The 11486-nt window shown below is 44.8% G+C and overlaps 1 protein-coding gene across 1 annotated transcript; it reads left to right on the top strand.

Annotated features, from left to right (window-relative positions):
* Positions 1–548: 548 nt before the first annotated feature.
* LOC104955047 (SET-binding protein-like) lies at positions 549–10786 on the top strand (the record flags this gene model as incomplete). Its single annotated transcript, XM_010782274.1, has 3 exons — positions 549–2012; positions 7825–8411; positions 10734–10786. Coding segments are annotated over exons 2-3 (482 nt in total), but the record flags the coding sequence as incomplete, so codon positions are not given.
* Positions 10787–11486: the final 700 nt, after the last annotated feature.

Here is an 11486-nt window from a genome sequence, read left to right as displayed (position 1 = left end):
GTATGTTATGCCTTTTATCTGCTAATGTACAGGAGGAAGAGTGATAAACTGTCTGTGTAGTTGGCTTACATAACAGTTAAAGTTTACAGCCTAAAAAACATGGAGCATTTTTTCCCCTTTTATTCATTTTTATGTCAATTTGCACATTTCATGGTGATGCTCAGCCTCTCCCCTTAACTCTTAACAGTCATCATCATGTCAACCACAACAAAGAGAAATACTGATAGAAATGTGTGTGTAGTTGTTGATACATTGCTGACAGAGGGAACTACATTTGAATACAGATTTAAGAAATATCAGTTTTTGAGCATGTCATAAGCATGTTTTGTCTTGACTATATTACAACTATATTATAATAAAATAATATAGTATTTCTATGATTTAATTGATTATGATTATTAGTAGAAGTAGTTTATTTGCATTAATTATATTTTAATCTTTTTGAGGCTAGTATTTGGCAGCTAATGCAGACGTATTCACCTGTAAACGCATACTGAACGACATACATGCACATTTACCATTTACCTCACTATATAAAAGGCCTCATCTCACAATGTCGCTTGGGGCCCCAATGTGGCCAGGGGCGGCCCTGGGTTTATCTGTTAATCTGTTTTGGGATGTTGCTCATGTATGTTAGGCATGCTATTCTACTGTGTCTCTCTTCATAAACCATTGCATTTTGTGTAGGTGTTTGTAAGTTGTTGTATTTTGTATTTGGTGCTGCTATCTAGGCCAGAACACTTTTGTAACAGAAACTTGTATCTGATGTTAAGTGAGGCCCTTACAAAAAAAATTAAAACAGTTACAATTTAATAACATATTTCTGGATGTCTAGGATTTTACAGGAATATGGATGTTCAAATACAGTTATCTGACATATCTGATCAATGTTGAAGTAACATGGCTTAGAGACTGGCGTTAACCAGACTGAAAGTAAGGCACATTAATATTTCGTTTTTGTTGTTTCCTACAACCTTTGGACAAATATTTCATATAGTTGCACTTAGATAAAGCCAATTAATGTTAAAATAAAGATTTCAGAGTCACATTTAAACATTTAGGCATTCATCTGAACCTGTTAAAATAGGTGCAAACCATCCCTGTATCCATACAACAGTGACAGTAAGAACAGCAGATCTTCAGCAGCGTTCACCCTGTGCACTACAGTCCCACAGGAAAAGGCCATGGGAATCAGGGGAAGGTTGTAGAGGGAATTGGGAAACGCGCGTGTGCTGCCAGGTGGAGGCGGTGTCGCTCCTCCTCTCCCCTGCTCTGCTCTGCTCGGTCAGAGAGCTTTCAGTCTGCTGGGTGAGATCATTACCAGACACCAGGCTCCGGGACCTGACATTCGCCGATCGGAAAAGCAGAGAGAGGGAGAGACAGAAAACCCTGATCCGATGCAACCGGCGAGGGAAAGCGAGTTCAACTACCGCCTCGGCGCCTCAGTCTCTGGTACTAGCGGCTGATTACGCGGTCTTGTGGCTGACATTTTCCCGCTGGATTTGGGCTTGTAGTCGGATGCGGGCTTGTTTTGACTGCAGTAATAGTCCTGCTCGCCCCCCTCCTCCCCTACCGACCGAGTAGCGGATTTGCGAGGGATCTCTGTGCAGCTCCCCGAGTGACCGGCGATCCTGCACGGCCCGGAGCGTGTCTCTGCACCGCTGCCCAACACACGCGTCTATCCGCCTCAGAAAGATCTTATTTCTGTCAGGAATTGGACATAAGCGCCAAGTTTCCGCTTGGATTTCCCCCCCTCCTGTGCCTACCTTGCTCCTGTCATCAGATCGGCTGCAAATCCTATTTTCGCTTTTTTTTCCCTTTTCCAAGCACCGTTGACGCCATTTTCCTCGGGGTTTTCTGTCAAAAAACATATATTCTGGCACCGTTTGACAGCTCCCCGGGAGGCTGTCATCCCATCCGTCGCTTGTGTAAAATGTGTCTAAATGGATTGTAAATGATCTTGATAAAATATTTACACGATAGAGTCGAGTGTGTGACAACATTAGAAATGGGTAAGTAGTCCCCGGCTGACTGGCCACATTCCACACCTGAATACACCTTTCCTATACATGTGTTAATGTTTGTATGAATGTAAGTAATCTGATGTGTGTGCTCCTCTATATACCTGCCGTTTACATGCTACTTAAACCTATGTAGTTGTAATGTTAAGTGTCTTTGCCATTTTTATTCTTTAATTGACATTGCATTTCTTGCAGTCACATGCCAACAAATTCCGACTAAACACATGCACGCGTGCACTCACGCATGTAGACACAGACCACCCCAAACCATGCTGTACCACTCAGTCTCCATCATTATTACTGTGAAATACCTTTGTAATTAGGTGACAGTGAGATAACACAGCTAATTAGGTCAATGTGGTGAAGTGTCCACTACAGGCTGATGAAGGAGCAGCTCAAACACTGCTGTGCACACTCTTAGTTCACATGTTGTTCTACTGAGGTAGTCCCTCTGCATCTTCACTGACATTGATGATCCATCACATAGCATCACAGTCTTTGACATGCAGCATGCTCCTCCAGTCTTTGCTATGTACCATTTAACTGTTTCTTATGGCATTTCTGAAATATTTGCAGTGTGGATGTTGTTTTTGTTGCTTGTGGGGTTGTAGAAGCTGGAGACAAATGTCACATGATTGATGTCAAGTGCTGTGGAAGTAGCAAACTGAAGCACACTCATTCCTCACCTTGTGTTTGTTCTGGTTTCTTTTCCATTAGTAGCACTAAATCCAGCTTGAGATGCCATCACACAAACAACATTGCATTTCGATTGCTTGGTTGAAGCCAGCGCTACTCTTTTCTGGTTATATTTAATCAAGAGCTGATCACTTTCTCGTAGGGGTCAGAAATGGCATGGCCAAAAGTGATGGCAATGCTTTGGCTTTGTGGAGACAGGTGAGGGGTGAAAGCGAATGACAGTCCACTACTGTTATCAGCAGCTCCCAGAAACCTCCGTCTCAACCACAGCAGCAGAAGATAAATAGACCAGCTCTGGATAAGTCAGGTTAAGTGTGGGAAAATGGTCATGTCTCTAGGATATATGGGAGTGAATGTGTGGAAAGGAGCAGTGGATGAAGGAGTAGTACAAGGGCATGAGAGGAGAGGCAATTCTAAGAGAAGTGCGTGACTAGATGGAGAGAAATGGGGTTGAGGGATGGATAATAGAGGTGATTCAGACTTGGAGGGAACCATCGATCTTGTCTTGTTAACAGGTTTGCCGTAGGTGAAACTCTGGCTGCGTTCTTGTGGTTTAAAAGTATGAAACATTATCAGGTAATGAGATGCCCGTGCCACCTTTAAATTAAAGCATGAGAAATCGATTAGGTGTATCCCCCTTCTGAGCTGGATACCTCTGGTCAGAGTAGGATCACAGAGAGAGGGTGGAGGGAATGTGAACGTGTTCCAAGGACAAATCTAACTGTTGGCAGGCTCTCTTTACAGAATATCAGCACTGGAGCACCTTTTGGCAGAGCTCACAGAAAAAGGGAGGGAGGGAGAGGTAGGAGGTGGAGGGTAAAGGAAAGAGGTAGCACGGAGGAGAGGGGAGAGAACAGAGGTTTGGGGAGGGGGTGAGGTGAGGGGAAGGAGGAAGACAGTTGGGGAGAAGGGGAGGTGTTTTGCTGACAGCCATTTTGTGGCTTCTGCTGCAGTTAAAATGGTTTAACATTCATCTGCTTCTGCGGGGTAGTTAGGTGAGGATGGTTTTAGTGCTACCTGGCATATGGCTCATCCAGAGAAGTCTGTGCATGTGGGACCGCAAGGCCATCATTTTCTATTATAGCTGTCCCACACATGGTACTTTATGATTGTCCTTCTCGCTGCCCTACAGCTGCACACGTGTCATCCTCGCTGAGCTGTGGAGAGAACGCTTTATTCTGCATTTCAAATCCAAATAGAAGTATGTAATGTTCACTTAAAAAACAGAGTATGCTCTTTGATGTGGACAGGTAAAAACATGTCATTCCAGCACCTCTCTGTGCTCTGAGGCAGAGGACTAATAGACCTCCAGTTTGAAAATTCATGCTTGTGCCCACTGGATTTGTAAGTATTGGAAGGCCAGGGCCATTCCTTTTGATTTCTCTCCAACCAAGGATTGGATCCTTCTAGAAACATTGGTTTATGTGATTGCCCCTTCACTAGAGGGCTGAAATAAAAAGAGAAAAAGGAGATAAATGGAAAATGAAAATGGCAGACAGACAATGTTCATCATCCCTCTGAGATACTCATCTACAGCCAGGGATGGCCAAGCCTGTACTACACTCTCACATCAAAGAGAAAGAGAAAAAAGGGCTCTTCACCTTGTGCAATCACACGGGCGTTTGGTGTGCTTGTGGATGTTTAAATGTGTGAGCATGTTAGTGTGTGAGCATCTGTCTGCATGTGTGTACGAGCTATTTGTGAGTCTACCTCAGGCACTGGGCTGCTGGGTATGCAGCCTTAAAAGGTTGTGTTTCTGCTGCCATCTCTCTCACTCTCCCTCTCTCAGTGTTTCTCACTCAGACTCTGTCTACCTCTGTTATGTCTGTCTGTATCATTCCCTCTCTGTTCTGTCCGTCTGTATTCCATTATGGACGCTTTATCCTAATTGTTTTCAAAGGACACAGCAAAATGTTGGAGGAGTGTCTCGTTCAAAGCCTCTTGCATCCAGCACAGCCAATGACCTTATGCTATTTGAGAGGGAAGCTGGTTAGCGCTGTTAGTTTTGAGAACATAATAAAGCTATTTATGCAGTGAGTCTGGTCTCTCACAATCACCCTGCTGTCTAGTCGAGGCTAGTCGAGGTGTGTATGTGTGTGTGTTTGTGTGTGTAGGAGAGAGAGAGAAGGAGAAGAGACAGTGAGGCTCAGGCTAGGCAAGGGAGGCCCGAGGAGGGGTCAGACTTACTTAAACTCTCAGCCCGTCTGCCAGTAACTGAGCACTAACACAGCTTTGGGCAGCGAGCTGTGAGGGAGGAGGAATAGTCATGACCCAGCTAAGTGGTTTACACAGTAATAGCCCAGAATGAAGATTGTACTAATGTATGACACCACTTTGTTGTCATACTGGGCCATAGATGTGAGGGGAGTCTTAAGAGCAGCACCCTGAGTGGATAGTTTATGTTTGCATGTGTGTGTGACCATTTGCATGTGTGATGTTGGCAGCTGCCTCTTTTTCCTGTCATTGTCCAAAGTCACATGACAGACAGGGTGGCTTTCACACATGCCATGAGGGCGAGTCACCAAGCTGACATTAGGGACTGGGAAGTTCCTGGAGGACCAAAGATGGTCATGTGGGCGCTGTACGATCAGGTTGGGACTGAGCCTGGACTCATCCCTGTAAAACTTTGAATACTCAAAGGTTACAGAGGGACCACAGTGGTGGTTTTGCATGTGTTAGCCCATTAAATGCAAATCACTTTTACTGTACATAACTGCTCACCATTTTCAACATGCCATGCTTTCTAGACAGATTTTCGAACTAGTGGTTTCCATTGGTTTTTAATGGGGTGTGAAAATAATCTTGCAGAATTTCCTGAGTAATCCATCAAACTGAACATTTAGCTTCCTAATATGTGCGCCAGTGTTACTGATTGATGTAACCCTTGTTGACCATTGGTTATAGATGAGCAAGATCTTTTTTGAAGACTTCAATTTGATGGGATAGTTAAAGTAAGGGGGGTGATTATGTACTGCCAAAAAGCATTGCACTTAAAATAAAAACAACAGTGTAGAAATAATTACATTGTTTTTATAGTTTCTTGCATTAGATAGGTTGGATTTTCCAAAGGAAAACAAGGAAGCATTTTCAGAACAGTCGCTCCTCAGAAATATATTACTTTGTGAAATGAATATAACATTAAAATAAAACAGACTAAAGACTCAAGTTCCTTTTCATATTGCACTTAATAAATGAAAATCCAACTACAGTAAGGTTGGAAAGCAATCTGAAAAGTAATTTGCTTTGGAAAATGACTGGCACAATATAAAGTTGGCCGTGTATTATAGGCAATTTAGAGTTCATAAGCTTTAACATCCACAACCACTGTAATGGTCCTCTAGGTCTTTGCCATACTCAACCACCATGGGTCCACCACAACATGCATCCATAACCCATATGAGTCAGTTTTGAGACTGTGGTTTCACATTGGCAAACTTAAGGGCTAAAGAGAGAAAACTAACATTTTCATTTTCATTTAATCTAGCAAAATAAAAATGATCGACTATTGACTTTGACCTCAGGAGCTGGAAACATTCACGCAGTATTAAACTGAAATACCTTTGTGGATTAAGATTATTCGATAACACTGTAAGCAGGAAGCGGCACAGTAGTACAGTGTTAGGCACTTTCGCCATCTGATGCATTGGTTCTCTCTGGGTGCTCTGGTTTCCTCCCACATGCCGCTTAGGTTAATTGGCGACTCTAAATTGCCCATGTGTGCCCTGTGATTGTCTGGCGACCTGTCCTGTAGCCCACCTCTTGCCCAATGTCAGCTGGGACCCACTAAAAGGATAAGCGGATATAGCTGGATTGATGTACTGTGAGCATGTGCTGTAAGGCCTGTTGGGTATTATGATGGGGATCAGCTGTTAGTACAGTAGCATGGGCTGGTACAGGAGTTCACACAGAGAAAACACACACATTCAGAATGTCAGAGAGTGTATTAGCACAATGCTGGAGGTGGGTTATTCTCAGTATGCTGTAAGTCTTTTTTGCTCTTGGGTCAGTGTAAGTCTGCAGTAAAGAGTAAGCTTTTACTTCAATCATATCCGCAGGTGGTGGTCTAGTCTGAGTTCACATCAGTGTAAATGGTGTCAGTTTAAGCTCAGTGTGTGAGACAGCATTCCCCACTTCCAGCTCAGTCATGCCTCATGTCATATTGACTGATGGGATTCCCTGGAGCTGTAGTGAGAGAAGTGTAGTTCAGTGTTTGTTTTGGTTGCTTTCTGTTTATATGCTTGGGTGTAAGTGCATATGTGTGTTGATGTAAGTATGTAATATATATCTGCGCCCAGCATGTGCAATGATCTAAAAAGGAAAACCTGAATCCTGTGAGAAATGGCTACCACAACGTTTTCTCTGGAAATAAACAGCAGCAGCAGCGGTGAATAAGTGCACACTATCATTTCTTATGTGTACCAATGTGCATGGAGTGTATGGAGGGTTTCATGCATGTGTATCAATGCCATTGCATGCGGGTGTAAAACAGCTCAGACGCTGGTTTTTCCAGACCAGCTCGTAAACCACATCTGGGGAAAGAATTTAGATTCCTTCCCTCCGTCTTTCTCTGCTGCCTTCACTTCTCCCCATGTGTGATTTCCCCCCTCCTTCCCTGCTCTGGTGAAAACGAGAAGAAAAAAAAACAAAAAACAGAAGTCAGCTTCTTTCATTTTTTCTTTCTTGTGTCCTCAGGCTAACTTCACCCTGGTTTTAGAGCAGAGAAGAGGAATGTCTTATTTTGCACTGATCACTCTGGTTTCTGCACGGCTCTCAGATCTGTCGTGGTGGGGGATAGGATGAAAGGGAGGGAGAGAAGATTAGCAAAGAGTGAGTAAAGAAGAGAGTAGGGAGAGAGGAAGGCAAGTGTTGGTGGGTGTCAAAAGTGAGCGTGTTTATGCAAGGTACAAAATGCAAATGAGAGTGCTGCAGCATGCCCCCACAGTGATGAGCCTGTGAGTTTGTCTTCATACAAGACAGGCAACTAATGATGCTGATGACAGCAGACAGGCCTGTGCTGAGAGTTAACACTGGAATGAAAGCAATGCTGATAACAGGACTCTGCTTTAATTATTTCCCTAATCATATCCTTCACCTGCTCTCTCCGCAGACTGTCCCTGGCTTTGCCGTGTTCCTGTGGGACACCCAACCCAACCCCAGTAGCTGATTGACAACAACTCACCAGCCCGACAGACTACTGTTCTTATCTTCCTATTGGCTGGCTGCCACAGCTTCCCCCATCCTGACCTGGCTCTGGCGGGAGCGTGGATGGAGCCAAGGGATCTGGTTGGCTCGGCCCGACCCAAAGAGGCGGAGTTACAGGGAGGCAGGGTGGGGCCCAATGAAGCGGCTCGGGAAGGAGCAGGGGGCATCGGTTTGGCGCGTGGTGATGATGTGATTAATGGTGCCATCAGCGAAGGGGAGGGGCTAGAGGAGCAGGTGGAGGCGCTTCTGGAGGAGCAGGAGTTCTCCATCAAGGAAGCAAGTTTCCAGGAAGGAAGTCTAAAGCTGAAGATTCAGACCACAAAGCGCACCAAGAAGCCCCCCAAGAACCTTGAGAACTACATTTGCCCACCGGAGATCAGGATGACCATCAGACCTCCGGTTGGAGAGGGCAAAGGGGGGCGGCAGGGACGGACAGGAAGCGGGGCAGGGCGGGGCCAGAAAGACGACGAGAGAGGACCGCCCAGAAAAAGGGTAAGTCTATATCCCTGGAATCGCTGCCTTGTTTCGGATCTAAGTAGGTGTGTTGTACTGAGTCAAAAACCTGTCTTTTTATCTCAACATCTTCAAACTGACCGCTTTTCCACTCGTACACTCCACCTCTTTCTGTACCTCTCTCCCTCAGTAGCTCGTTTCCCTGCTTGGTTACACAGGGTCAAAGTTTGCTGCGTAATTGAAACCAGTCATGGCTAGCAGAGATCACAGTGACACACACACTAGCACACGGCACACACACACACTCCCACTCACATAGGAGCTGAGAATAGAGCTGACATAAGCAGGTGACAGCTGGTGTCTGCTCTCTCCATTTGTGGTCATATACACCGAGACCTTTCCTGTCTCCTCTTCTCTCCTCTTCCCTCCTCTGCTTTAATGAAATCAGCTCTTGTGGGTCACGCCCCTTCATCCCCCTCCTCCATCACACCCTTTACACACTGCACTGGTGTTTCTGTGTGTGTGACACTGTGTACGTACAGGCCCTTTGGGGAATCTAGTGTTTGTAGTGTGTGTTGACCTACACAGTGGTGTGTGTGTCCAAACCTGACAGCCATCTCCATGTCACTGAGCCCGACAGGCACAGCAGGAGCGAAGGCGTCATGTTGTCAACATGATGCAGGGCTGCGTTTTGTTCCGTTGTGTTTCAGTCTTGTGGTTTTAGATCAATAAGAGGCTCACAAGGTAACTGCATTGTCAGGTATATCTCTACTGTCAGTGTTAAAGAGGGGTCTGACGCAACCCCAAAACATTGACCAGTCAGCCCCATTAGAGATCTTTCAATGAGGGAAATGTGGACATGTCTAATGGCTCATATAAAAACACCCCTCTTACACGGCAAATTGTCTCAAAGATATCAGGGCTTCAAAATCTGTCAATCAAAGGGCATACATCAGTCAGCCAATTAGAGGGTTCATGCTGATAATCCTCTCAATTAGGCTACCTGTAGTGTCATAAAACCAGCTGATACATTTGTACACATCTTTCGCTATATTACTGCTTCCAAAAAAGGAGCTGAAAGATAAATCTTCATCTGTCACAAGATAATTAACAAGAGAGACATAAAAAAGCATTCTCCCTTAATAATGTATTCTTATGAATATATATTAGTTGGTAGTTTTGGTTATCCAGAATTCTAACAGATTTTCAAATAAAGCATGCTTTTGATTAAACCAGTAGACATTTGCAATTGGTGACAAGGGGCTCGGATAAACTTTGCTTCATAAGACATACAGGTAATAACGGCTGCTATACATGTATGAATGTTGTGTTTCTCAAACAAGAGGGGAATTGGTTGAAATCCCCAACACGATCTGATACCTCAACGTTAGAGTGGTGAATCATTTTTGGAATTCAAACAAATTGGAAAGAAAGCATGTGGGTGTTGCTTTGTCATTTAGCGGCAGATTTCAACGTCATCCAAAGCCACAATTTCAGCTAGTTGTCTGTTGGATGTGTGTTTTATCTTCAAAGAAAAATGGCTATGAGTACGTCTGACCTGCTGTGGAGTTTCTGTAAATAGTGTATGAAAAGCCTTGTTTACCACGATCATGTTCAGGGGCAGAACATTGCTCTCTGATATTTAGGCAGCCATTACTAATCCGGCACCATTGGTCCCCATTTGGAAACCCTCTGCTACAGGATGATTGACAGAGGTTGTCATAGTGACAGGGATAGCAAGCTGGTCCCTATTGAGATTTGGTGAGGGGAGGGGGGGTAGTGAAGGATGTGTTGGTGTTGATTCAGATCAGTTTCAACCCTTCATACCCTACACTCTGTCCCTCAATCACACACCCCCATCCCCCTTCCCTCTACCCCCTGCTCCCCCCGACATCCTTTTCCCTCCAACCACCCATCACCTGCCACCCCAAGGGTGTAATACAGGCAGGCTCAGTGGAGAGGAACGGGTTAAGGAGAGAGGCTGGGCTGCTTTCTGCTTCTCCCCGTGTGTGTGTGTGTGTGTGTGTGTGTGTGTGTGTGTGTGTGTGTGTGTGTGTGTGTGTGTGTGTGTGTGTGTGTGTGTGAGAGTGTGTGTGAGAGAGTGTGTGTGTGTTAAATACTCTCTTTGTGGTGTGTGTGAGGCTGTGTGTCAGGAGGGGAGGGGAGAGGGGGAGCAGATGGACAGCCTCTCTGCTGTATTGTGTCCACTTCTTCTCTTTCCCTCTTCCTCTTTTATCTGTCCCTCTTTCTTCGCTTTCTCCTCAGTCTTTGCTTCCCTCATGTCTTCCTCTTTTCACTCACTCTTTTCACCACTCTTTTCTCTCCCTCCTCTTCCCTCTTTCACCCTCTGTTGTCTTGTAGCAGATGGCAGCGTGGGGCAGCAGCAGCGGCAGCAGCAGAGCAGAAGCCAGAGTGTGAGCAGGAGATGGAGAGAGGAGAAGGGGGTTGTGGAGAGAGGAGGGGGAGAAAGGAGGTGGGGGTCAGGCATATGGAGAGCCTGGTTAAGGGGCCCCCTCAGAGGGAGTGTGTGTGTGTGTGCGTGTGGTAGTGTGGTGAATAGAAAAGGAGGAGAGGTAGGATACAATAGATGCCCATTAAGAGGGAGATTTGACTCTAATGGACATAGAAGGGGGGAGAGGGACAGACACATAAGTAGGTAAACATGTAAAATGGTGCAAATAAAGACTTTAAAAAAGCGCTTTTTATCCAGTCTCTCTCTTGTAGAATCTGTTGTCAAAACCTCTCTCCGTTAAACTTTCTGTTACTCACTTGTGGGAACTGGCATGTTCCAACTTCACATAGGAACAGGACCCATGCAGAAACTTGACGAAACACTTAAAGGTGACCTATCATGCAAAATACACTTTTGTACGTTCTTACAGTTTTGACATCATATCATCCTCCCTAAGCCTGGATAGACTAGCCTTAGTGTGCCTAGGAATACCATTAAAAGACACAGTTTGAGTAAAATGTTTAAAATAGGGTATAAGAATACACATTCATCAATTGTGGCATTATTGTATATTTTAGAATGTCAACAGTATGTTTAAAGAACTGATGTTTAAAGAACTGTTACACTCTACAGTGTGAGGGGTTTATAGGAAGTCCAGCAGA

Source organism: Notothenia coriiceps, unplaced genomic scaffold, assembly GCF_000735185.1.
Source record: "Notothenia coriiceps isolate Sejong01 unplaced genomic scaffold, NC01 NC01_scaffold00024510, whole genome shotgun sequence".
Taxonomy (NCBI): domain Eukaryota; kingdom Metazoa; phylum Chordata; class Actinopteri; order Perciformes; family Nototheniidae; genus Notothenia; species Notothenia coriiceps.
This window is presented reverse-complemented; position numbering and strand designations above follow the sequence as displayed.